General features: G+C 45.2%; 2 protein-coding genes across 3 annotated transcripts in view; one reads left to right on the forward strand and one right to left on the reverse strand.

Moving 5' to 3' along the window:
• Positions 1 to 18715, reverse strand: part of Dnajc7 (DnaJ heat shock protein family (Hsp40) member C7) — a 37676-nt gene extending 18961 nt beyond the window's left edge. The window contains exons 1-2 of one of the 2 annotated variants that reach the window (XM_051176664.1): positions 18312 to 18715; positions 320 to 408 (exon numbers count right to left, since the gene is read on the reverse strand). In XM_051176664.1, the coding sequence (XP_051032621.1) occupies positions 320 to 408; positions 18312 to 18388 (166 nt within the window). In that variant the 5' untranslated portion in view covers positions 18389 to 18715. The remainder of the gene's footprint in view (positions 1 to 319; positions 409 to 18311) is intronic. The other variant, XM_051176666.1, reaches the window with a different exon arrangement.
• Positions 18716 to 22939: 4224 nt separating this feature from the next.
• Positions 22940 to 27424, forward strand: Nkiras2 (NFKB inhibitor interacting Ras like 2). Its single transcript, XM_051176926.1, has 4 exons — positions 22940 to 23067; positions 24111 to 24218; positions 24940 to 25181; positions 25828 to 27424. Exons 2-4 carry the CDS (start codon positions 24125 to 24127, stop codon positions 26065 to 26067), a joined length of 576 nt encoding a protein of 191 aa, XP_051032883.1. The 5' UTR covers positions 22940 to 23067; positions 24111 to 24124; the 3' UTR covers positions 26068 to 27424.
• Positions 27425 to 27831: the final 407 nt, after the last annotated feature.

Here is a 27831-nt window from a genome sequence, read left to right on the forward strand (position 1 = left end):
TAAGTAAAATATGCTGGCATATTACAGCATGGCCATTTCCTAAGAAGGAAAGAAGGAAGGAGGGAGGGAAGGAAGGAAGAAGGAAGGAAGGAAGGAAGGAAGGCAGGAAGGAAAGGAAAGGAAAGGAAAGGAAGCACCGGTAATCAGATAATCAGATGCATCCGTTGGGTATCTCAGCTAGAAAAAAACAACTGATCCCGGGATGATAAAAGTCATGCGTTTACCAGCTGACTAAGCAAAAGGTACTTCTTAGGCGGAACCACTTACAACAGTGTCTGGCAAATAAATGTATCTAACACAATGACCAGGTCCTTCTCACCTATGGCCTTTGTGTAATAGTTGTAAGCTTCGTTATAGTCCTTCTTAGCATAGTATGCGTTCCCTTGTTCTTTGAAGGATTCTGCTTCCCTGCAAAGGAAAAGGAGAGTCACATGACTGTACTTCAGGATGACCTCTATAACCTCACAGGAGCAGTCTTAAGTCTAGAGCCAAGCTTTGAGTTGGTATGATACTGGAAGTGATTTATCCATCTGTCCAACAGGCCGATGGACCCAAAGGAGTCAATGAAATAATCCAACCCATTCTCATTCTACTCAGAGACATTCAAACTAAATCAGGAGAACTCTGTTCAGCTAAGTGTGGCAGTTCACATTTGAAATTCCTCAATTTCGGGAGGCCCAGAGAGAAGGATTGCTTCAAATTTGAGGCCAGCCTGTGTGTGCTATACAATGTCCCAGGCCATCCTGGGTTACAGACTGAGACTGTCACAAAAATACAACGTATAACAAAACAAAGCCCATCAGGTATAATACCAAAAGCCTGTAATCCCAGCACTTAGGACGCAGAGTCAGGACATCAGGGTTTCAAAGCCAAGCCTGGTTACATATCAAGTTTGAGGACAGCTGCATTATCTGAGATCTACTCTCAAAAAAACCAAACCAGGGGTCAGAGAGATGGCACAGTGGTTAAGAACAGTAGTTGTTCTTACTACCAGAAGACCTGGGTTCAGTTCCCAGCACCCACATGGTGGCTCACAACCATCCGTAACTCCAGCTGCAGGGGATCCAATGGCCTCTTTGGACCTCTGAAAGCACCAGGAACACAAGTGGTGCACATCCATACTTGCAGGCAAAACATTCACGCACGCTAAAAAAAGGAAATAAAGTCAAAATAAATCTTAAAAGAAACAAACAAAAACACCCAAACCATAACAATGCAAACAAAACTACTTCATGCCCGAAACACAAAAATACTTCATGAGTACCCATTCATCTTGCTTGTTATTCCAGTCTACTGTCCCTTCCTACAGGAGACATTTAGCCATTTCCTCATACAGCTGATTTTCCTTCTCTGCTCTTAAAGAGCTCAAACGTCTAGCGCCTTGCACGTACCACACAGTGCTTTATAAGGAAACCACTGAAAGCCAACGCTGAATTTTTCCAGTATGTTACAATTACCCCTTTCATTTTGTTTCTGAAAGGCTGGGTTTGAAGGTTTGAGACTCTCTTAACATGTAGCCTAGGCTATCCTTGAATTTGTGGCAATTCTGCTGTAGCCTCCCAAGTGCTAGGCTTACAAGCCTGTGATACTTCTTTCTATATTTGTAAATTTCTAGGAAAGACATTTTCAGGTAATTCTGAGGGCAACTGGCTTCTCATTATGAAATGGTCACAGCCTTAAGAATCTTAATAATTTAGTCTCATGAAAAGTGGTTTTCCCATTTGTCACTGGAAAAAGGGGGAAAAACATGTGACAAAGGAGTGAAAAGCATACTGGTGCGTAAGATGGAGCTGAGTGATAGCAGAGACGCAGGATGCTGGAGGAAGTAGTTATCTCCTCACACCATGCTCATCTCTGTGATGCTTGCTGACCTTTTCACCACCCTCCCAACAGCTGGCTTCAAATCAAGACATTTGAAAAGAGCAAACTAGGGCTGGAGAGAGAGATGGCTTGGCAGGTAAGAGCACTCGTTGCTCTTCCAGAGGACCCAGGTTCAATTCCCAGCATCCACATGGCAGCTCACAACTGTCTGTAATTCCAGTTCCAGAGGATCCGACACCCTCACACTGTCATACATGCAGGTAAAAACACTGGTGCACATAAAATAGAAATAAAATTATTTAAAAAACAAAGAACTAGAAACCTCAATCAAAAAGTATCCCAAAGCAGCCAGGCAGGTGTGGTGGTGCACATCTTGAATCCTAGCACTCAGGAGGCAGAACTCTGTAACTTTGAAGCTAACCTAATCTATACAGCACATAGTAAGACCCTGTTCTCAGAGTGAGAGGGAAAAAAAGTACTTCAAAACATTCTATTTACCAAGTCGAATGATAGAGATGATTCTTTACTATACCATAACTAAGTATGTAAGCATATTTCTTTTAAAGATTTTTGTTTCCTTTCCTATTCTCCATACATGCAAAAGGAAAATCAATTCAGGGTTGCCTGGAGGAGAGACAAAAGTCATAGTTTTGGCTCCCCCTCTGGTACTGGGGATCAAACCCAGGGATCTGTACAAGACAGGGAAGTACTGACACTGGGCTACATCCCCAGCAGTAACAGTTTAACACTGGTGATGACACAGGAGATTGCAGCTTGAGTCTATGACATGGCATGTGAGAGATTTGTGTTTCAGTTCTTCCATTTTTTAAACTCCCTTTTCATACTTCCCCAACACTGTCCTGATAAGCCCCCCCCTAACATGAAAGGACGGCTGGAAGAAAGGAGAAGGAAAATAGGGTGACCTCTCATGCTGACAGATTTAAACTGTACTGGGTGGAAATCTGCCTGAAAGATCTTATTATACCAACTGTCACAATGCTGTAAAAAGGTCATCTGCTATTTAAAGAACCCAGGAAAGACTCCCCTCACTTGCAGGACTTTTAAGAGAAGCAACTGAAATCTTTTCAATGCAATATACAAAATTCCTTTAAGCATAAATTAAGAATGACATAAAAACTCCAGGAAAAGACCATGTTTTAAGAGCAGACATGCCAAGAGATTTCAAGGGCTTTCCCTAAACTGGATTCCAGAAGCTGAGAAAAACCACTCTGAAGAAATCTGGAGTCGATATTGACCCATCCACAAATAAGATCTAACCTCTTCTTCAGTCAGCAGTGACTAAGAATAAATAGCCAGATCCTTGAGGAAAAGCCAGAGGCATCCAGTCCCTGAACCAGCAGTAACAAGAGCTACTGAATGGTGGATTTTCCTCAACACTTCTCCCATGGAGCTTGAGTGCACTGCTGGATTAGAATATAAACCCAAACGTTTCAATGGAAATCACCAACAGGTATATTAGCCAGGTTCTTTCCATGCACAGGTAGCTAAATAAGGTCCATTCTAGTCGTGCCCCACTCCCTCACCCCCCTCAAAAAACAACCTCAAGTCTGCTGGAGTTGAAGTTAACTTGTCCACTGTCAGGGAGCGACAATGCTGTCAGAATCCAAAAGTCTGCACGTGTTACTATCTAAGCTTTCTTTCTAATGCTCACTTCTATGATATTGATAAGCACTTTAAAACTGATCTGTACTATTGGGAACAAGGCAAGGACAGTAAATAAAAATTTCTTTAAACTAAGACACAAAACAGTTCTGTCGTGAAGAATCTGTCCCAGGACTGACATCTGGATTTAATCAAGCAAAATGAGATCTCTAACCACCAGACACAGAGAGAGTGGGGCTCCTTTCTCTTTAAGATGTTAAGACTCAGTGAACTGTACTTTGCCTTCCCCAAGAAACACATTTCAATCTAGTAAATGGTGAGTAGATTCCATTCTAGAGCAAACAAAGCAAGTAATGTAGAGTCAGCCCACAGCGAAAAGAACAAGAATTGTGTTGTGACAAGTTGCCATGTTTTTAACCTCACATTGCACATCAGGCCAGAATTAGCTATTCCCACAATATCATGAAAAGGACTTATTTTCATAGAAACATAGCTGATTAGCAGCTGCCTAAACAATAGACTTAGGCGCTTGGTGCTTTTAGGCCAAATGCTTATTTTTTTGCATCCAGGTCCTTGGTAAGTGGAGCCTATCCTTATTTTGGATCTCCACAAACACCCATGCCATAACCAATGAGAATTGTAACCCAGTCAATTTGTATGTCTACTGTTATTAATCATATTGGAAATATTGATGTTTGTAACCTTTGCTGTGCTATGTTAAGTGTTCATGGATGTAAGAGCTCAGAGCTCGTTCTGACAAGATTTTGATGTGATGCTTATGGGTCTTTGGATACAATGTGATTAGAAAAGCAGATTTAGACTTTGATAGAGCCAAAGCCACTCCAGACAACCCAGACAAAATTCAAAAGGCCATTTTAACAATCTCCTACTTTTGCAGGAGACTGTGGTAGCCATAAAAGCGAATATGTTAGCTAACACTGAGAAACTTGCTTATAAACTCTTCATGAAAAGTTGGTTTACAGGTACATAGCATCAAGATAAGCAACCCCACCCACCCCCAGTCGCACGAACACTCTGTTACAGAGGCTGATAACCCAGGATGGATAAGACCTTCTTATCTCCAGGCAACCTAAGACAAGTTACACATGATGAAATGTGTGGTTCAAGCACTGGTAGGTTAAAGAGGGCGACCTAAAACAGGTACAGTCATCAGTCCTGCTACAGAAGCACAGGTATTTTATTAATTTAAGAAGGGGGAATTGTAGGGACCCTATATGAGAATCCATTCCATCTTGCCAAATCACTCCTATTGTCCTTCAGACATCAGCTACCCGGCCTCGGTGGTGAATGACTCCTATCTAAATAACAATAGATTTGGGCCCAGACAGTTTCACTTCCATCCTGAAGGCAGAGAGAGTACTGCAGTTATGGAGTGCCTTTAGGAGTAAGGGAAGTAATTGCTATTTGCCCTTTATACATAGTAACAGAAGTCTGCCACTGTCCCCACTTTTGGTTGCTACTTAAGTTGGTGTATGAAATAAACTGAGAGCATTCAGTATGGGCTGAATCTACCCTCCTGACATTATATTGTGTCTCTGTCCTTTCATCCTTGACAGCTAGCCTTTCCTTCATCGACACACCCCCACTAAGGTACGAACTTGGGGCAGCTCTGCTGGTTCCAATTGCAGCCCCACAAAGACCTGTCCCTTTGATTCCAGCAGAGGAAAAGGTGGATCTTCGGGATCTACCAGGACTGCAACCGGAATAATTCCAGAGCTAAATCATTCAAGTCTTGCCTTGAGAGTCTGGGAAAGCTGAAACTGTTCAAGCTGCCCTTGCAGCAAAGTGACTGAAGGATGGGGTGTCAAAGATGTGGGACGGGAAAAGGAGAAGAGCTAATTAACACTGGAATTGAGGGCAATCTGAAGGTGGCATCTGTCAGTATTGCCAGGGTTTAGTAATTCATTTGAGAAGTAAATGAGGCTTCACTATATAACTGCTAAAACATCAGTACTGAGAAAGAAAGAGTTGAGATTATTTTCTGTGGGTACAAAATTAAATTTGCAACATTCAGGAGGCAAAGGTAGGTGGATCTCTGTGAGTCTAAGGCTAACCTGGCCTATACACAGGAAGTTCCAAGCCAAGGGCTATCTAATGAGATCTTGGCTCAAAAAGACAAATGACAACAACTAAAATCCCTAAATTAAGTTCAGACTAAACCCTAAAATACTAAACCAAATTATCCATATCCAGAACTGGCCTGATGGTATTATTAACAACTATAATCCACCTCATGCTTTTCATACTCTCAGACACTTTCAGTCGAGACGTGCACAGGCCTTGATCCTTCCATTTGTCTTCCAACTGAGGACACAGCAGCGACGCACCATGGTGACGCAATGACGTATCCATCATAGTGGCGTCCCTCAATGACTACACAGGTTTCCTAACTTCTAGAAGCCTTCAGAGGTTCACTATTTTCATTTGCTTTGTCTGGTTTTGCCCAGGCTGACCTCAAATTCACTACAAAGCTAAGAATGACCCTGAACTTCCCACCTCAGGCTCCTAAACTGAGCAATTACAGACATGCGCCACTGTACTCAGCTTCACTTGTGCTGAGGACTGACTTCACCCAGTCCAACCTATATAGTTTTGGGTTTTTGTTTTGTTTGATCTGTCCTTGAAATTTTTACTTTTCCCCCCTGACATAACTACATATTTATGGTGTATAACATAGCATTTCAATGCATGTATATATCATATACAACTATAAAATGCTTTACTTTCTTACGGGAACTAAAATATACTGTTAGAGTCAAGATCTCATTAAGTTGCTCAAGGTTGGCCTTGAACTCACTGTAGCTCAGTTAGGCCTTGTAACTCCTAACTCAGCTACTCAAATAGCTTGAGATCACAAGCCTGTATCACTAGCTGGCTACATAAAATTAGTTTATCTAATTCCCCACCCAACCCTTGTGTCAACTCCAAACATCATAAGCACAGCAGCTGTGATTCAACAAGGATGCTGGGAATGACTCTGAATCACTAACAACCAATTCTTACAAAAATAGCTACAGAACAAATAGAAAACAAAACACAGGCCAGCAAGATTGCTCGCTGGCTAAAGATGCTTACCACTAAGCTTAACTACCAAGTTCAATCCACACCATACATGTGAATATCCGTGTCTGAAGTTGCAGGCATGCTCTCTCTGAATCTGTTCATTCACTGCTGCTCCTAATTACTACCACAAGTACTGCCAAGGAATCATTTAGCATTACATAGGTCTTAGCAGGATCATGTGATCAAATCAGACAACTTGGGCTTATGATCACCAGCCAACTTTGCATATCTACAGCTCACTAAATTAAAAATACAATAAAACATCATAGTTGACACTGCAACATATCCTAACTTAGACGGCCTATAAATACATCCATTTTCTCTCTAAATACCTCCAAGATCAACACTTAAGCAATGTTTCTGCCTTAGGCCAAATAGTTAACTTTTTAGCAATTACAGAGACATCAAAAACTTAAGTCAGTCTCTGTTAGATACTAAATTCACTGGGTGACAGTTTTTAAAAACTTCCTTAGCCTGGCAGGATAGATAGGTCGGGGGATAAAGGTACTTACCCCCAAGCCTGGGTTTGATCCCTGGGACCCATCTAGTGGAAAGACAAAATACAGTTCCCAAAGTTTCCTCTGACTTACACATGTGTGCCAGAGTGCATACACACAAGAATGTTGACACACACTCAGGACTAAGAGTCTTTTTAACTCAATAAATTACTTTTTTGTTTTATGTCTGTATCTATGCATCACTTGTGTGCCTGATGCCCTCAGGGGTCAGAAGAGGGTTCTGATCCCATGACTGGGGTTATAGGCACTTGTGAGTGTAACCCAGGAAATACTGATTATATTTCTGCATGACAAAAACTACATAACTGCTTTTTATTTCAAGTATCTGTAGTGTGTACCTTAATTGAGAAAATGCCTTTGTAAGATGGTTCTGTAGACAAGCCTGTGAGTGGTGCCACTGTTGGGAAGGTGGTCTCGGCCTTATTAAAAAGCAAGCAGAGCAAGCCAGTGAGCAATACTCCTCTGTGGTTCTGCTCGAGCTTCTGCCCTGACTTCCCTCAGTGCCAGTTATGAGATAAACTTGTCCCTCCCAAGTCACCTTTGAAGTCAGGTGTTTATCACAGCAACAGGACAAACATTTTTTTAAAATAAGTTGAACTTTTCCAATAGTATTAATAACAATTTAGATCAAGAAAGGTATGGCGGATCTCTGTGAGCTTGGAGGTCAGCCTGGTCTATAAGAGCTAGTTCCAGGACAGTCTCCAAAGCAATACAGAGAAACCCTGTCTCGAAAAACCTGAGAGAGAGAGAGAGAGAGAGAGAGAGAGAGAGAGAGAGAGAGAGAGAGAGAGAGAGAGAGGGTAGTTTGAATGAGGTGAGGTTCCTCCTTTTTTTGACCTGCTTTTTTTTTTTTTTTTTTTTTTTTTTTTTTTTTGCATTCCTTGGTATATTTTCTATTCTCATTAGGTAGCTAAACAGGCATTAGCAAGTTTAGAAGTCATTGAAGATGGGCCCACTCCCTCATGATCAGCTTTATCTCTCTTTAAAAATCAAAATACCAGCTGGGCAGTGGTAGTGCACGCCTTTAATCCCAGCACTCAGGAAAGCAGAAGCAGGTGAATCTCTGTGAGTTCAAGTCCAGCCCCGTCTACAGGACAGGCCCCAAAGCTACAGAGAAACTGTCTGGAAAAACCAAACCATAAATAAAATAAAATAAAATACCATGTGAAGTTATCAGGGCTTAGATCAAACTCATTAAAGGAAAACTATTTCCTCCTGGTCAAAATTGAATTTTTGAGCTCTATCAAGATGTGACTTTCTTCTTCCTTTTTTTTTTTCTTTTTTTTTCTTTTTGGTATTTCGAATTTCAAGACAGGGTTTCTCCATGTAACAGTTTTGGGAACTCAATTTGTAGATCAGGATGGCCTCAAACTCAAAAGATCCACCTGACTCTGCCTCCTGAGTGCTGGGATTAAAGGCGTAGACTATCACCACCCAGCTAAAACATGGCATCCTAAATTCCTACATTATACTGCTGTCCCTTCCCTTACGACTTAATCTAACAGGGACTGCCAAGAGACTACTCCTCAAGAAAGCCGACTTGCTTGCTTCCCCTCATTTAAACCGTGTATTTGTGCCCTGGGAAGACTCTGGCCAGTGCACCTGGGGGTCTTCACCACTTAGCCTGTTTTCCGAATTCTAGCTTTAAAAGCGGAACTTTCCTTTTCTTCCTTCTTATCCCTCCTTTGGATACTTGTCAAGTATTCTTGCCCTCACACTTTGCTGTTCCTTTGTTGAAGACCCTCCACTCAATGCCATGATGCTGCTTGCCGTCATCCACCGACAAACTTGCTGGCTTTTTTGGACCTTAATTGAAAAGGCATGGCTTCCTCTCTTGCTCTTCCCTATCTCTCTCCTCCTGGCAGCTTAAGAGATTTCTGATATCACTGTTTTCTTTTTTGAGGCAGCTGTCAGTCCTGAAATTCCAGAAAGAGGTAGAAGAGGCTGGCCTGGACTCACAAGGTATGCTCTAAACCACACCTACTAGCTTCAGAGATAAACCTTCTTTCTATCTTGCCCACCCTGGGTTTTCTGTCTGACCTATGATTCCTCTCTCAAATAAAAGCTTTCCTCTGAATCTGTTTTTAAATTCTTTCCTCTATGAGACCAAAAACCAACAAAAGGAAATCGCAATTATCCGGTAACATTCTTAAGTAGAAAAAAAACAACAGTTTTACTAAAACTACAACTAAGGACAAATTGCTCTAATTTTCTTAGAGCAGAGGAGTGTTCTTTAAAAGGCTTTGATTTTAAAGAATATTTATTTGGTGGTAAAAACTTAGGGGGAAAATCTTTCCTTTCTTTATGTGGTTGCTGGGACAGCAGCGTGCACCGCATACCTGGAAAACAGAAATCCCCATGTGTTCCTATTATGCTCACCGTATCTACAACACACCTTGCTCTAGACTATGTAAGGCACCTCATTTCTTCTAGTCAAATTTACTAGCTGCTTGTTGATTTAGAAATGCCTCCACCCTACAGAATTTATGAGAACTTGGCCCGTCTCAGAGTAGAAATTCTTTCCTCCTCCCCCTTCCCCAGACCTCTTGTCCCCAATGGCATGTCACAAGGCCTGTTTCATGTTGTACTCTCTCTGACCTTCATGAGAATAGAGTAAAAAAAGGAGCCCAATGGCCTCATGTCTATCACATCCTGCCAACAAGTAAGTCACTCCACTTCTCTTAAAGACATTAAAAAATTATACGAACTTTAACTCACAAGTACAATCTCAGTTAAGTGATAGCACTGACTTGTGAAGAAGTTTCTAAGTAGCGGAGTGCCTTTGAGCTACAGCGTGCTGGGTGTTCTCTAACTGGCTAGAGACAAGGAGAGCGCTAGTCATCAGAAAGCCGCCTGTTCCCCAGTTCCCTTCACCCAGCAGTAGTCTACCTTCCTTTCATCCCTACCCCTCACCCCAAGGTTCTTTACTGTGCTTTCCTCTCAGCCTGGAGATCTAACCCTTGTGTTTGAAATAAGACAGATTCCTCCCAGGCTCAGTGGCCATGCACTGGGATGGACCTCAGGCGCCAGGCAGCTGCCAATGTGGGAAGCAGCACCACTCACACTCCAAAGCACAGTTAAAAGCCCTCAGCTAGACATGGTGGCTTATACCCACAATTCCAGCACTCAGGAGGCTGAAGCACACAGACTGCTACAGAGTTCAAGGCCAGCCTGGGCTATACAGTGAGTTCTAGGCCAACCTGGGCTATGGTGTGTGATGTCTCAAAAACCAAAAACTCGGGGTTGGAGAGAATGGCTCACAGTTGGTAGCACTGACTGCTCCTCCAAAGAACCCAGGTTCGATTCCCAGCAACCACATGGCAACTCACAGCTGTCTAAAAACTCCAATTCCAGGGGATCTAACATCCTTATACAGACATATATGCAGGCAAAACACCAATGCATGTAAAATAGTTAAAAATCCACCAAAACAGAAATTCATCTTCTACTCCCCAAAAAGGAAAGGGGGAAAACGAAGATGGTGAAAATTTCTTAGTGGATGAGTCACAAATGGACTCTGGACATTCAAGGGGAAACGTCCACAGGCGCAGAACCAGAGGGCAAGTGCACTAAGGGGAGCTGTGGGTGAAGTCTACACAAGTCAGCAGCACTCTCTACTGCTGGAGTAGGGAAGGACACCGGACCATGTCTCTGGAGAAGCAGGATGGTGACGAACCAGCCAATCCCACCCCAATCTTCACAGGGATCCCATCGCTACAAGCATAGTGACAGTCACAGAGACAGCTACCTCAACTGTGACTTTCATGCATAACTAACAGGTGTCAGTGTTCTGGCATCTACTTATCCTGCACTTATCCCTGGGAAGAGGAGACCAGGGATAAGGCTGCTTCTGAGTTATGCGCCTCCCTGAAGCCCCTCTAAGAGTACAAGGCATTGGCTTTTCAATGCTGGCTTGAGGCTGATGTTCATACCACATTCCATCTTTTGGTTTTCCTTTCTATGACAATGCAGACATCCTCAAAGGAATGAGGAATTTTTTTTTTTTTTTTGAGACAGGGTTTCTCTGTGTAACAGCCCTGGCTGTCCTGAAACTTGCTTTGTAGACCAGGCTGGTCTCAAACTCATAGAGTATCACCTGCCTCTGCCTCTCCCTGAGTGCTGGGATTATTAAAGGCATGCGCCACCACCTGCCAGCAGGAACAAGAGTACTTTAAAGCACAAGAGTACTTGAGCTCCTCCTTTTGGCTAGCATATTATTTGGTGACGCGTGGTCCCATGGATTGGAATCCCCCAGGAATCTTATGCTGTGGGAAGGCCTAGTGTCAGCCAGGGAGGAACTTGTCTCTCAGAGGTCAGACTCCTTTGTGGGAGAAACTGGTACCCAGACAGTGATGGGTCAGCTCTGGGAAGAACCATACCTTTCTTCATCAGGACTGCTGCTTAACCATGCATACCTCATACCCTCAGTTAAAGCCAAACCTCAGATCATGACCTGACAGACTGGGGAGGGGAGGTGGCGCAGAAACCTCTATATCTGTTCCTCTTCTCAATATGGCCACACTTTCTCTGCTCTTCACTGTGACTTGTCTCTTTAATTGGCCTACTGAAGATGGTGGCTGAGCTCAGCTATTAGCACTGTCAGGGCCCAGGTTGAACCCTAACAGCTCTAGTGACGTCTGCCATACTGATAGAGACAGTGGCATCCCTCAACAATCTAGAACTAAGGAACTACAATTAAGAAAAGGCTGCTTTCAGGGCTGGCAAGATGGCTGGCTCAGTGAGTAAAGACATTTCCTGTTGTTCCTGAGAACCTGAGTTCCACTGGCTAACTCCCACGGGAAGAACAGAGCTGATTACCCCACGTTGTTTTCTGATCCTCATTCGCAGGTACACATGAATTCACAGAGGCTGTTTCCTGATTTTTTCGAGGATATGGAGGGTAGATATGGAAACCAGAGTGGCAGTATCTAACTGTCTCAGATCAAAAACTGACCAAGCAGGAACTTTCAGCCAGAAAATACAGCAGAGTCCTGCTTGTCCCTCATGCTGTCCTCAAACATAACACAGTTCCAGAAAAGACGGTCAACACTGACTGTCTGACAACCTAGCTTCCTCACACGTCACACACCAATAAAACAGGCCTTAAAACAAAACTGGAAAAGTCGTATTCCCCACACAGCACTATTCTCAAAAGTCCATCCATGCACACCCCTGCCCATCATGGTATAAGAACTGTTTTCTGTCTGGTTGGTGTGAGAAAGCAACTGTCCCACCAGTAGAAAGAAAAACCACTCTGAACCCTGTTCCTAAAGATGAAACTCAGCTTCAAAGAATACCTGGACCGTCGTCTACGGAACTTCCACATCATTCAATACTGGAGAACGAGGAGTAAACATTAGGGGAAAAGGAGACAAATGGATTCTCAAAAGCACTTTGTATCGGGTGACAAGGCACCTAGGCAGCAGCCAATCATTGTTCTCTAGTCCTAGAGAAAGAAATCGAAGGCAGGCGTCCAGTACTTTTCTTTTTAAAAACTAGCTTCAATGACCAAGCTAACCCTTATTGGCTGGAATGTACAATAAGGTTAGCCTTCAGGCCAATCAGAATTCCTGTTGCTGGCAAGTGACTAAGCACTAGAGCAACTGCCACTCACTTGGCCCAAAATCCCTAAAATCGCTGTTTACTCAACACTGTTCAATATTAGCCTGAACCACATTAAGGAAAAGAGACGTCCTATATCCTATTTCTGTCCCACTAATGACTATTTAACAAATTTCTATGTGTTATTATCAGGGTTCACCTAATTTGCTATATTCCTAAATTTATCCCCCTCCTTAGCCATAACCTATTTCTCCCATCTCCCATATCTTTACCTCTGAGCCACACTTAAAGCATACCAAATTGAAGTGTTTCTCATTAATTTGACTTTAAAAGTTGAAGATAATTCCCATTCAGCTTTCAGACTACTGAAATGTCTAACTACTTGCCCTACAACTCCACGAGAAGGTGGACAAATTCCTAATGTTAATCAGGTTGAGGGCAGGGATTCCCATCAATACTGGTTAAGTAAAGCTATCAAGTTCAAAAAGCCTTAAAAAGCTACAGTAAACAAATGATAACTACTGCAAAGCCTGGGATATGGACTCAGCAATGTGGACAGAGAAGTAAAAAACAAGTTCCTAATTCCCAAAGGATTTAAGATTTCTAGATAACAAGAGTCTAATAGGAATGGCTTTTTCATACCAGCACTCGGGAGCCAGAAGCAGGTAGAACTCTGTGAGTTGGAAGCTAGTCTGGTCTACATAGCAAGTTTAAAGTCAGCCAAGGCTACAATAAGAAGGCTGAATTGAAGAAGGGAGAGAGGGGCAGAGGAAGAGGAAGACAGGAAAAGGGAGGGAAGAAGGGAAGAAGGAAGGGAAGAAGGAAGGAAAGAGGGAAAGAGGGAGGGAGGGAGACTGTTGTGAAAAGATGTGAGCAGGTAAAACAGCTTTCCCCCAACCCTGACAATCTGAGTTTGATCCCTGGAACCCACATGGTAGAAGGGAGAGAACTGACTCCTAGATTGTCTTCTGATATTCACACACACACGTCCACACACAAAGTTAAAAAAAAAAAAAGAATGTTTTTTGTGTGCATTAGAAATGACACTGAATAACTGACTATTAATATTAGTTCAGGGGCCAGCAAGATGGCTCAATGGTTAAGAGCACAGACTCCTATTCCAAAGAACTCGAGAGCAATTCCTAGTACTCAAACAGTGGCTTACAACCACCTGTAACTCCAATTCCAGGAGATCCAAAGCATTCTTCTGACCTCTTCAGGCACTACACACATTTGGTATGCAGACATATATACAAGCAAAACACTTATACACATCAAATACAATAAAAACATATGTGAATATCAGATCATTGGGGCTCGAGAGATGGCTCAGTTGTTTAGAGCATTTGCTGGTCTTACAGAGCACCTGGGTTCAAGTCATATCACCCATATGGTGGCTCACAATTGTCTGTAATTATAGCTCCAGGGATCCAACGTTCTCATCTGGCCTTCATGGACACTCATACATATAAAATAATTAAATCTGAAGAAAAGAAATACCAGCTCAGGGAAGCAGGCAAGGATGTCCTAGTTTCCTATCTGTGACTCCCTGATGCTTTTGGATCTCTACATCCAGCCATAGCAGACACAAAGTGAAATAAAGATATGCTTCCTCTTTGGTGAACTGCTTAAAATCCACTAGTATGTCATAATAAATAAAGGCTATCTACAGAGACCAAGCTGCTCCTGGAATAAGAGACCTTTAACTCACAACAGCAACTTCCCAGGAACATAAAGCCCTTAAGTTAGATGAACTGTTGAAATGTCTGAACTTTAACCCTTTATCTATAAGTGGCAAGCAAAGAAAAACAATTTTGGGACCAGTAAAATGACTCAGCAGGTATAAAGTTGCTTGCCACCAGGTCTAACCACCTGAGTTCAATCCTTGGAACCCAAATGGTAGAGAACCAATTCCCACAAGTTGTCCTTTAGCCTTCAAAGTTAACACACACACACACACACACACACACACACACACACACACACACACATCACCCCACACTCAATAGAAGAAATTTTCACAAACAAAATTCTATTTTGGAGTATGCTAGCATTCAGCTTAGACTACCTAGAATGATGTAGACTTGGCTTCCATAATCAACACTGAAATAAGAGTGCACAGTGAAATAATGGGCTCTTGTGGGACCTAAGTGTGTATGCATGCTGTGTTAATGTGTGAACGCACATATATGCACATGTGGGTGGAGGACTCTCTTTTTTGGATTGCTCTACACCTCTTCACTACATCTGTTACTTTAATTTCTTTGCTGCTGTGAGTAAAGACTTGTGACAAACAGGTACAAGCACCTAAGGTTTCTTTCTCTTGACACATTAAAGCTAAAGAAATAAGATATAGGCACATAAAATGTTGCAATCATGAGGTCCTGAAGCTCCTCTCATCTTGCCCCCCTGTAGGATGGTGATAATTTAGCAGCAACAAAATCCATTTAGAGCCAAGAAGCAAGTAAGGAAGGATTCCTGCTGGGCCTCACAAAAACACCCCAAAGGGACTTCTAGACTGATGTGTCCCTAAATGAACTGGTAGTAGACGGAGTAGACAGAGTAAAACCAGAGACAGGAACTGAACCAGAGGGTTCTAATGATGCTAGGCAGTAAAGGGGCACTTCCAAGAAATGCCCTTCCCCACCATGGGCTATGGCTGCACAGGAGGATTCTAGGAAACAAGAAAAACATAAATCAACCTTCCAAAACTCCCACATCTACTCCATCTTCAACAATGGAAAAACTACACATCAACAACACTTTCATACTAAAAGATCCTAATGCTTACTCTGCTTTTGTTTGTTTTTGTTTCTTTTTTCTGAAACAGGGTCTCACTATGTAGCTCTGGCTGTCCTGGAACTAGCTCTGTAGACCAGGCTGGCCTAGAATCCAAAAAGACCTGACTGCCTCTGTCTCCCAGTGCTGAGATTAAAGATGTGCACTCTGCCTGCCTAATGCTTATTCTTCTCAGGATGCCTTACACAGCAGAGGTCAAAGTGATTTAAGTAATTTCCTTTTTGCTTTATATACAGAACTGGTATATAATGAACATATAAAACTGAATAGTCAGCTTTTGTATGTCTAAAATTTGAACTCCATAAATATATATAACATGTCTGTTTAAGGAAACATTTTTCGGGCTGGAAAGATGGCCCAGAGGTAAAGAACACTGGCTGCTCTTCCATAGGTCCTGAATTCAATTCCCAGCAACCACATGTAGCTCACAACCATTTGTATGAGATCTGTGCCCTCTTCTGGTCTGCAGGCATGCATGCAGGCAGAACACTGTATACATAAAATAAATCTTCAAAAAAAATTATTTTTTTACTTTTATTTACAATTACGCTGACTTGGTAATATGTTGTGGAATATTATTTTAATTATGTAAGATGTGCTGCTGTTTTACCTTGCCTGCCTAAGGTACCTAACTGATCTAATAAAAAGCTGAATGACCAATAACTAGGCATGAAAGGGATAGACAGGGCTGGCAGGTCAACCAGCCAGGCAGCCACCAGTTCACCAAACAGGGAATAGCAGGACACACAGAAGAAAGGTTAAAAAGCCCTGAGGCAAAGCAGAGATGAAGAGAAACAGGTCAAATTAAGTTATAAGAGCTGGAGGGACAAGCAAGCATAAGATAAGCCGAGCATTCATAATTAATAATGAGTATCCATGTCATGATTTGGGAGCTGGTTAGCAGCCCAAAGGAAAGTCTGCTACAGTGGTAGATAACTGTTTTATAATCAATGACATATTAAATTCCACAAAAATGGCAGTTAACCAAATACCATGGTTCACATGATGCTGTACCATCATCATATCCATCCACCCTCCCCTCCCCCGCCCAACACAGACACACAAAGAATCTTAACATGTAGTCCTGGCTAGCCTGTAGCTGTGCAGACCAGGCTGCCTTTGATTTTATAAGAGTCTGCTTGCCTCTGCCTCCCAAGTGCTGGATCAAAGTGAGCGCCACCAATCTGGCTTGTTTTGTTTTGAGACACTCTTTAAAATCCAGAATGATGAATTCTAGTTCTTTCTGTTTCAGTATCCTAAGTACAGGGGTTACAGATGTGTGCCACCATAGTCAGCCTTCAAATTTCTTGATATACCTCTCCATATTCACTTACTACTATTTCATGACAAAACACCTTATAAAGCTGCTTTGTTTCACTCTGAGGAGAGAATCTGCATTAGGAGGGACACAGAAATGAAATCTAGCCAGGCATGATGGTGCACATCTTTGATACCAGCACTTGGGTGGCAGAGGCAGATAGATGGATCTCTGTGAGCTCAAGGCTGGCTGGTCCACACAGACCCTGTCTAAAGTCCAAATGAGGGACACTCCCTACAGATTTACACTAACTAGGATATATTCCTTAAATGACATATGGCCAAAGTCCCTATTTACATTAGTAAGAAGCACTAAATTCTTCCTAAATACAAGTAAAATAAAACAAACTTAAGCTGTTTGTGTTCTCATTTCACAATTCCTTAAGACAGGTATGAGCTGCTGGTGCTCAACTCCCAATACTGTAATGTGGAAATTCAAAACGAAGGAGACTAGACTAGACTGATATCCCAGGGATCAACTGTGCTTTATCAAGCTTCTCAGCTTCCAACCCACACACTTGACAACTACAATATTCACTGCAGCTGCCCTAGTACCCTCTTGTATTTCTAACTTGGATAGCAAAAACCTCAGAATCCTGGTGTGTAGATCTCCTGATCTAATACCATCATCATCTCAAATTATTCAGACTGAAAACATACCCCACAGGCTTAGTATGAACAGACGAAGCACACGGCTAGAAAACTGAGGCCACTGAAGTCTGTCCTGAACAACAGGATAAAATTAATCTGCAACTGATAAGGCAATCAGTTCACCTTTGGCATCAGAGCAAGTACGCCTGCTCATAGCTGTATTCCAACCTCACTTCAAAACCCTGTCCTCAGCTGGTGCCAAAATTCACAGTGTTCTTGAAAACCACTCACTCAGCAGCTCCCTAGGCTAGTCCAGACTGGCAATCTCGCGCTAATGCAGCTGCCCAGCAATGCCAACTGCATTTAAACAGCTGTCCTCCTTGAGCTTAAGAATGGTCTTGGGAGGAAAGGTGAAGAAGCATCTGACCCGTACAGTAAGAGACGAGCTCCTCATTCTCCCTTATGCCTATCCAATTTTAATTTCCACAGTGATCGGGGGCGACCAGGTCAATAAATGGAGGCATGCAATCTTCTCGGACCCACACTAATGGCCACTGGGTGCAATTACTGTGGAAAAGGAGGTGTGGAGGAGAATGAGGGCTTTGGAGACGTACAGCGAAGACAGACAACAATGCACACAAGTTAACCACCAACAGAGCAGGCGGAGGTTGGGGCTATGTTAAGGAAGTCGTCATCGATGCCGCGACGCCTCCCCCACCCTGCAGCCGACCTCTGAGATTCCACCCCGGCCTGTACAATGAGAACGACCTTCCTATCGAGGCCAAGTCTCAGCTCCCCGCTAGGCAGAAGCAGAAGCGGAAAACCGATCTACGAGAACCTTCAGGGGGTCTAAGTCGACTCCAGCCCAGATTTGGGGGGGGGCGAGGAGTTTGCAGAACGCGGGGTATTGTCTATACATTTGGGGGCTGCCGCGTCGACCTTCCCCGATCCATAAACCCCAAGCTCGCCTCCTCCACTCTCCTACAACCTGGTTACCTCTTTGCTTCCTCGTCCTCCAGCAGTTCAGGCTCGGTCCCCGCCATTACCACATCGCACTCCGCGGTAGCCGCCATCTTACCGCCGGGACCAGAGAGCCGAGTGGGAGGCAGGCGGTGAAGAGCACTTCCGGTCGGAGCATCGAGCCGCTCAGCTGCGCCGCGCCCAGAGGGACTACCTCGAGCCCGTCTACCAACGAGAGGCTCCGCTTGGGGCCAGAGCGGCCTCCCATCCCTGGAGGTCCACGGTGGTCTCCGCCCTGGAGCGGGGGCCCAGGGACGGCTCCTGTGCGTAGGGGGCGCCACTTTACTCGCGGATAGGGGGAAGGTGCAGAAGGATGTTGCCTCTCTAGGCCTCGGCTTGCCTCAGTATCCCGACAGCCTGGTTGCCATAACAACTTGCAATCCTAGAGCGTCTCCTGTGAAGCTGTGGAGTCCCGGGTGAGTGGAGGTGGCTCACCCAAGACTCTTGAGGCGAACAAGCCCGGTATGACTACCTTCCCGACCTTGGAGTGTGTCCACAGCGTCCTCCCCGGAAAGGCATGAAGAGATACTTTGAGCCCAGTCCCCCCAGCTTTCATCGGCGACTGGAAGCCCTGCCCAGCCAAGCGAGGGGAACGCAGGGCGTCTTCACCCTGCGCCTTTCATCCTCCACGGATCTCCAAGCACCAGCTGGTTCATCACCCTAATGACGCGGACCCTTTTATGAGGCCGCTTTCATGTCAACCGCTTGGGAGTGCCATCTCAGCATTAAGTCTAGAGAGGATGACATGGCTCCCCAGCCCCTGCCCCGGAGTTTATAAGGCACCTCACGGGGTGAGGTCCCTTTTCCTTAGTGTCCCCTGTACTCCTACGTCTCGTAAACTCTACCCAGCACGCTTGTCTGGCCGAATGCGGTCTGGATTGGGAAGACAAGTTACGCATTTTTGTAGTCCCACTACTACACCCAACAGTATTTGGGGAGTTGAATTAAATGGGGGCCCTCTGAGGTTAAATGTGCAGAGGAGATGACTTTGGGATTATAATTTAAAGCCAAAAGGGACGAAAATAAGACAGTGGGATTTTAACAGTGTCTATGCCCCTTCCCTTTAGGAAAACTCTGTGCGAAGGCCCCTAACCTGTTTTGTAGAACCTTAGTTGTCATTACTGAGGGAAATGACAACGGGGCTACTGACTAGAAAATGAGAGCTGGGGTTCAGTGGATTGAAAGAGGTCATTCAGCCTTTACCTGCACTGTTTGGGGTGGGAAGGCAAAAACCTTACCACCCACCCTGACGGCCAGTGGCTCACCTCACAGTATGCAGTCTGACTCAGGGACCAATTTGTTTTTTTGCTTTCTTCCAACTTTCTGTCGTTTGTAGCTGAACCTATTGTTAGACCCTAATTCTGGGGTCCTGATGGGCCAATGGGAGAGCCCCAGCGAAATAAACACTAAAACCAGGAGATGCAACAAAAGGTGTTTATTGAACGAGTGCACTGGGGTATCAGCAATCTCGGGGAAAGCTGCACACCCCTCAAAGGGTCCAGGTTCTTTTTATAGAGACAAACCGCAAATCAGCATGCATGCATGGGGCCCAAGGTGATTGATTACAAAGTACGATCTCATGTTTGACAGATCACCCAGGTATGACCTGTTCTTATTCAAAGGATAAACCATAGAATGACTTGGAAAGTCCCCAGGCTGTCCGTTGGCCAGGAGTGACCCAGACAATGCTGTTCATCTGGAATCATTTATTCCAGGGTTGGGGGCCTATTTCCTTGTTGTGGGCCAAGACCTGTGAGAAACTTTTTTCATGCTCTGGCTTTCTCTTGGCTGTACCTTTAGAGCCTTCAGTTATTCCACAAAGGTTTGATGATTCAGTAACTAGCCCTATTTAACAAGATCAGCCTAGCATATAACCATTAGCCCCATCACCATAGTAACCTTTCTTGTTCTGGTAATTCCTGATTTTTTTCTCCCATGTTAACGTCCATTCTTTATGATTTTCTATATTCTGCTTGAAAGAACTATTTTCTTGCCCCTTTCCCACATCCTTGCTCTGCAAACTAAAATGTTTCACTATTCATCTACTCTCACAGCTTTAACTTCATCCCAACGTTCAATTCTTTCCGTTGCCTAGACATTTTTAAAAAGTATGTGTGTGTGTGTGTGTGCATGTGTCTTTGTGAGTGCATACCAGGTGTGTGCAGGTATCTGCAGAGGTCAGGCGAGGGTTTCAGATGCCCTGGAGCTGGAGTTAACAGGCAGTTGAATGTAAGCAGCTGAACATGGATGCTGGGAACAGTGTCCTCCAGCTGGTGCTCTTCGCCACCAACCCTTTTCTACAGCCCCCTCCTAGACTTTTCAGACTTCTATACTTCCATAACCAATTACCTATTATCTCTTAGGCGTTTCAAAAATCCCCAAAGCTTAACCTGTTTGTTAATTTCTTTTGAGACAAGGTTTTGTGTGGTCCAGTCTTTCCTCAAACCTGCTATGTAACCTTGACCTTCTGATTCTCCAGCCTCCGCCTCCAGGATTGCAGGCATCTGATTCCATGCCTGTTTTTATATGGTGCTGGAGATCAAATCCAGCAATTCCTGCTACCAACTGGGCTATATCCCTAGTCCCTTCACCCATTACCCCCCCCCACACACACACACAGGGTTCCTCTGTGTAGCTTTGGATCCTGTCCTGGAGCTAGCTCTTCTACAGCAGGGGGGGTCTTGAACTCACAGAGAAACACCTGCCTCTGCCTCCCAAGGCTGGGATTAAAGGCGTGCCCCATCACTGCCTAACTATTGTTTCCAGACAGGGTTTCTCTTTGTGACCCTGGCTGTCCTGGAACTCTCTCTGTAGACCAGGCTGGCCTTGAACTTTGAGATCTGCCTGCCTCTGCCTCCGGAGTGCTGGGATTAAAGGAGCCCACCTCTCCCTTCACCCATTTATTGAGACTACTTTCACCCATTTCCCAACAACAGAAGAAAAAAAAAGGCAAATTTTTATTCTTTCCTGAATTTCTTTTTTTTAATAATTTATTTAACTTAATTGTATGTGCATTGGTTTGAAGGTATCAGATCCCCTGGAACTGGAATTACAGACAGCCATGTGGGTGCTGGGAATTGAACCTAGGTCCTCTGGAAAAACAGTCAATGCTCTTAAGCCTGAGCCAGCCATTTCCTGAGTTTCTTATGTTGTATATTCATCTGTTCAACTGGCTACCACATGAAACATGGGGCATGGAACATGGAGTCGTCAGTGTTGTCCTTGACTTGCAATCTGTCATCAACTCTTTGTTCGCCTGATACACATTCAAATTTTCTTTTCATCCCCTAACTGTCCCTCAGTGTCATCTCTGTCAAGCCTAGGCCCTTCTGACAGAATGACCTTCCTTGCAGAAGCAGATGGATCATGTCACTTCCCTGGTATAAATCTACCAATGGCTTTCTATTGCTGTGAGTTTGGTCTCTGAGCTACCACGTCTTTGTTATTTGGCTACTCTTTGTAGTCGATGTTGAATGAACCCTTAGGGATTTGTGGCTCTAGAAATGTCATGGTTTTTGCTGTATTCCCTCTGCTTTAGACATCTCGGTCCTCCACAGTCCTTCAAACCTGAACATAGGCATGCCCTTCTCCTCCCTTTGGTATCTGTTGCCCCCAAGTTAAATGCCCCTCTGAAGTGCCCACAGCATCCCACCTCAGTAACGAAATTCATCATAATGTGTGATAATTTTTGGTTTAGCTGTCTAATTCTTCTACAGTGAACTTATGGGCAATCACCCAATCTAACTTCCTTTGCATATGGCAAGATAAAGTCTGGCTTTTTTATTTTTCGTTTTTTCTTTCATTTTTCATTTTTCTTTTTCCTTTTTTGAAACAGGGTCTCTATGTAGACTATTTTGTCTTTGAACTCAAAATCACCCCACTTCATCCTCCAAGTGTTGGGATACAAATGTGAGACCCACTCCAGGTTAAATTTAAAAAAAAAAAAAAAAAAAAAAAATCAGGTTTAGCCCGGAGTGATGGTGCACACCTTAAGTCCCAGCATTTGAGAGGCAGAAGCAGAAAGGATACCTGTGTATTCAAGGCCGGCCTGGTCTATAGCATGAGTTCTAGGTCAGCCAGGGCCACATAAAGAAACCTTGTTTCAAAAAAAAAAAAATAAATAAATAAAGCCAAAAAACAAAACTAGGTTCAAAGAGCACTATTTGCCTAGTATATGCAGAACCCTAGGTTCTATTCATAGCACTGCCAAGAAAACAAAACAAAAAAACACCTGTAGAAAAGATGATAGAATCAACCGGGCAGTGGGGGCCCACGCCTTTAATTCCAGCACTCTGGAAGCAAAGACAGGAGGATCTCTGTGAGTTCGAGGCCAGCCTGGTCTACAGAGCGAGTTCCAGGACAACCAGGACTGATTCACAGATGAAACCCTACCTAGAAACAAAACAAAACCTAACAAAAGATGGTAGAATTAGCGAAGAAATTAGTCCAGTAGAGAGAGAACATTTCGGTATCAGGGCCTGGAAGCATCAGTTTCGTATCCACACACAAGTTCTGGCCCGCATTTCCCCGCCGGCGTCTAGGGGGCGCTGTGGGACCAGTGCTTGCTTTGCGCCACCGGAAGTTGTCTTGAAGGCCTGACGTTAGGGGGCGGGGCTCCAGGGCAAGCACTTCACCCAGAGGAAGAGGGGCGTCCTTACAGTCGAACTGCCCCTCCCATGGTCCGGCCCACTCCGGGGGGCACCTCAGCGGGAGTGCTGCGGGGACCCCGGAGGTATGGAGCTGGGCGGCGGGGCTCAGATCGGCCTCGGTCCTTGGTTCACTTCGGTTGTCCCGTCTCTGCCTCTGATAGTTTCCGAGGGGCGTCCTTCAGAGGAAGTCTGCGGCGGCGGCCTCTGGCAGCCTCCAGAGCCCTTCTTTACTAAAACGCTCAGCCCATGGGGTAGAGATTGGTGTCCAGAGAATCTCCTGGAGAGATTTTTGCTTGGGACCCCTTTGGGGCTGGATCTCTGCTTTCTGAGGGGGAGGGAGGGGAGATCACTGGAGCTCCTCAGGAATCTGTGTTTGAGAGTTTCCCTTTAGGACACCTCTCTCAGGAGTCTGTTCAGAGAGTTTGTAAGCCTGAGCTTTCCTCCGTGCAGTCAAATACTTTTCCCGTGATTCCGTCACTATTTTCTTGTCTGATGTCCTCCCCCTCCCCCCGTGGATTTATTCTCACCCAGTTAATCATACCGGAAGGCAAGTTATTCTCTCACTTGCACACTCTCCTGGAGAAGCTGATTGAGTCGAGTCTTAATCTGTGCTTTTTTTTTCATGGGGGTCATGGTTAAAGAGAGAAATCAGCCTGGTATACACGTGCCTGTTATCCTAGCACTTGAGCGCTAGAGGCAAGAGGATCAGCTCAAAGCCAGCCTCAACTATTTCATTAGCTGGAAGCCAGCTTGGGTGACATGAGAGCCTGTCTCCAAAACAGACAGACAGACAGACAACAGAAGAGAGCAAGAGTACTTGTGGAGCTCCCTTCAGTAATTGGTGCCCTATACACCCTGTGCACTGGGAAGAACCTGGACACCTACTTTTTGTTTGTTTGTTTTTTTACCACTCTCTGGGCCTCTCCGTTTATGTTACCATTAATCGCACACCTGTTGTGTGCCCAATCCTGGCCACTCCTGGAACAAGTAGGTTAATTACAGTAGAGTTCACTGCTCAGTCGAGTGTGTAAACACATTAGGGTAGTGCTGAGTCTCTGATGCTTCCCCAGGCTACTACTGGTCTGTATTCTGTCCTCCCTTAACCACACTACTCCTCTTCTTCAAGGTTGAAAGCTAAGAATGGGGAAGAGCTGCAAGGTGGTCGTGTGTGGCCAGGCATCTGTGGGCAAAACTTCAATCCTTGAGCAGCTCCTGTATGGGAACCATGTTGTGGGTGAGTGTTGCTGGGGGCGGAAGATGTTGAGTAATGCAATAGAGTTTGATCACATCATGAGCGCAAAGGCAAAAGGGGCACCAGCTGCTTTTGCTCCCTCAGAATTGAGGCTGAGGGCATGCATGGCTGACTGTTAGAGTACTGATCTAACATGGAGTAGGGCTTGGGTTTGAACCCCCAGCAATGGGAAAAGAAAAGTAAAACATTGTATTCCCCAGTTCTATACCAATGAACTAAACTAAAAGGGAGAAACCCAAAGCCAAGATAGGGGAAAACCCCACATAGGGCTTCCATGCATCTGTGAGTGTGCATTTTTGTGCATGCATGCCCATGTGTGCACATTGTACACAGGCCAGAGTTGGATGTGCGGTGTCTGCTTTATCGCTCTCCACTTTGCTGTTGTCACTACTGTTATCTTTGAGATGACCTCACCACAGAGACCAGGCTGGCCTGGAACTCACAAAGATCAACTTGCCTCTGTCCCTGCCCCTTTAAGGGTTTCAAGGTGTGTGGCACCACACCCAGTTTTGTGTTGCACTATTGCTTAGTGTGATAATGACGTGACATTCATTCCCCAAGTCACTCCTGTCCAATGCTCTCAAGTCTGGCCTCTGAGCCCTCACATTGCTTATGCTCCTCGTCCAGTCAGCTCGTTAGGATGTCCACCTCTCTCACATTTCCCATCTCCCTTCACTCTTAATCAAGTCTCATTGTAACCCAGGTTCTGAGATGATTGAGACCCAGGAAGACATCTATGTGGGCTCTATTGAGACAGACCGAGGGGTGCGGGAGCAGGTGCGTTTCTATGATACTCGGGGTCTCCGGGACGGGGCCGAGCTGCCCAGGCACTGCTTCTCCTGCACTGATGGCTACGTCCTGGTCTACAGCACTGACAGCCGAGAATCATTTCAGCGCGTCGAGCTGCTCAAGAAGGAGATCGACAAGTCCAAGGACAAGAAGGAGGTACATGTACTGGACCTCTGCTGGGGGCCCGGTGACAGGAGAGCATGAGTCCTCGGCAGGATTTGGGGTGCTGGCGTGATTTCAGTTGTGCCCATTTGCAAAGAAAAGAGGTTATTTAGGAGCTAGAAGACCATGAAGGTCATTGGAGAGGGTCTCCAACCCATACAAGAGGTGGCCATATGATAGGAAAATTCAAAGAGACTTTTCTTTGGTTTAATAGGGTTCCTTCTACCACATGCGGCTCTCCCTAATTTTTCTTTGCTGTGGTTTCCTGCTCTTGCCAGTCCTCCAAAATTCTGTAAGCTGTTAGCCTCTGGGAACTGCATCTTCCCCAGTTGTTAGCCAGAAACAGCTGACAGCTACTCCTGACCCTGAGCCACTGCTATAGATATAGATAGAGATGATATAGATATAGATATATAGATAGATAGGGCGCTTCTACTCTTTCTTTCTTTCTTTCTTTCTTTTTTTTTTTTTTTTTTTTTTTTTTTTTTGAAAAGGGTCTCTTTGTACAGCAGCTCTGGCTGTGACCAGGCTGGCCTCAAACTCACAGAGATCCTCCTGCCTCTGCCTCCCAACTGCTGGCATTAAAGACATCTGCCACCCCTGCCCAGTCAGCCTCTACTCTTGCCTCTCTCTTCACCAGGTCACCATCGTGGTCCTTGGCAACAAGTGTGACCTTCAGGAGCAACGTCGTGTAGACCCTGATGTGGCACAGCACTGGGCCAAGTCAGAGAAGGTGAAACTATGGGAGGTGTCGGTGGCTGACCGCCGCTCCCTCCTGGAGCCTTTCATCTACCTGGCCAGCAAGATGACCCAGCCCCAGAGCAAGTCTGCCTTCCCCCTCAGCCGCAAGAACAAAGGCAGTGGTTCCTTGGATGGCTGAAGAGCTACCCTTCTTTCTTCACTATCCCAACCCCATGCCAGGATGGGTTGGGTCGAGGGTACAGGGATGCATAAGCAAGCTGTTCTTCCACTCAGTAAGGGAACAACCCTCTAGGCCAGGAAGCTGGGCTGGCCCAGGCCAATGCCACTTTTGTCCCCTCCTAACTCCAAGTGATACACGTGAACTTGATTGCTGGCCCTCCCCTTAACCCTTTCATGATAGTCCCCACCCCCAGCTCACATCACATTTTCTCTACCATTACCTGGACACATAATGTCCCTTCCATCTGCCTGGGGCAGGTAGCAGGGCTGTCATTCCAAAGTGCCCAGGCCAGGGTCAGGCTCCTATCAGGGATTCCAACTCTCTAAATTTCCTGCCGGTAACACAGCACCAGCCTGGGCTTGAGAAAGTGACCAGGTATTGTGAGCGCACAGTTGTATGTGCTGCCTTAGGGTTGGGCCCTCTTCCCTTACCCTGATCTTTCCCCTGGCTTGTCCAAAGCTGGGAAAAGCCAGGCTCCTGGGAGTGGCGTTTTCTGTCTGACCTCCACCCATCTCCCAGCTGTTTCACTTCCTCTTCCTGCTCTAGGATCTCATTGGTTGAGGTGGAGCAGAATGATGACTGGGCTGTCAGTCACCCTGGGACCTAGCAAGGCCGGTCTTCTCTGGGCGTCAGTTTTCTCATCTGTGAGGTGATAGGAGCTTGGATGATCACTTGGGGCCTTGGCATCTCTGTGATTCTCTAAAGCCAGTGGCCTGGGCCTCCTGAGTCTCTGCTTCACCCTCTTCAAGGTGCTACACCTACCAGCCCTGGAGGCTGGACAAGCCTCTCCTTTAACCACCAGGGGGCAGGAGTGCACTCTGTGCTCAGTGGTGCAAGTGGCATAGTCTGCGGACCTGCCCATAGTGCTGTCCATCCCTCCTGGTTGCTTTTGGTAGTAGCTGGACTTATATTTATATTCTCTCTCTGTATTTATATGCCTGCTACCCTGGTGAAGGTGGGATAAGCCGCTCCTCCAGCCCTTCCTTCTTACCTCAGATGCCTGAACAGAACCAGGCAAAGCAGTAGCAGTTTCCTAGGAGCTGACAGGTCTTGCAGTCGGCGGGGCCTGTGCTATCAAGTGAGCATCTAACCCACAACTTCTGGTGCCCGCCCTGAGCTTCTGCTATGCACACCTCACATGAGTTAGACACTACAGCCAGGCCACCTTCAATACCACCCCTTCTCCCCAGAATCAGTGAGAAGGGGCTGGTGCCCAGGGCTGGGCAAGGAGAGTCAGGGCATCTACAGGCTCAGGCTTGAAGTTCATTTATTAATGTGTTGGACACAATAAAACCACAACTGCTGTTATCAAAAAGTTTCCCTCCCCCGCCCCTTTTCTTATTCTATTGGAAATACCTTTCCAAAAAAAAAGATACAAGTAGATACTGGCAAAGTCCCATATTGAGTGGGGAGTGACCCTGGCTTTGGCTTTGGCAACATGGAAGTGGATTTGATGACCTATAGGACTGTGTATCAGCCCTGGGCTCCCCAGTTGGAGAGACTGGACCCCAGTCTGGAGTGGAGAGTCTCTAGGCTGAGGGACACTCAGAGCCCCCCCCCACCTTAGAGTTGTGGGGTTTAACCGGAAAGGACAGCTGTGATAAGACAGGTCACTTCTGCTAAAGGCAGGGTCAGGCAGAGTGGTACACCTTTACCCTCATCACTCAGGGAGGAGAGGCAGGTGGATCTGTTGAGTTTGCCAGCCTGGTCTACATCATTCCA

This window comes from Phodopus roborovskii, unplaced genomic scaffold (genome assembly GCF_943737965.1).
Source record: "Phodopus roborovskii unplaced genomic scaffold, PHOROB, whole genome shotgun sequence".
NCBI classification, from domain to species: Eukaryota; Metazoa; Chordata; class Mammalia; order Rodentia; family Cricetidae; genus Phodopus; species Phodopus roborovskii.

What these genes read in the sequence shown, in the direction of transcription:
- Nkiras2 (XM_051176926.1), top strand. Translation starts at nt 24,125, where the DNA reads ATGGGGAAGAGCTGCAAGGTGGTCGTGTGTGGCCAGGCATCTGTGGGC. An exon ending in GTATGGGAACCATGTTGTGG is followed by an intron (nt 24,219 to 24,939) that starts GTGAGTGTTGCT and finishes ATTGTAACCCAG; the next exon opens with GTTCTGAGATGATTGAGACC. An exon ending in AGTCCAAGGACAAGAAGGAG is followed by an intron (nt 25,182 to 25,827) that starts GTACATGTACTG and finishes TCTCTTCACCAG; the next exon opens with GTCACCATCGTGGTCCTTGG.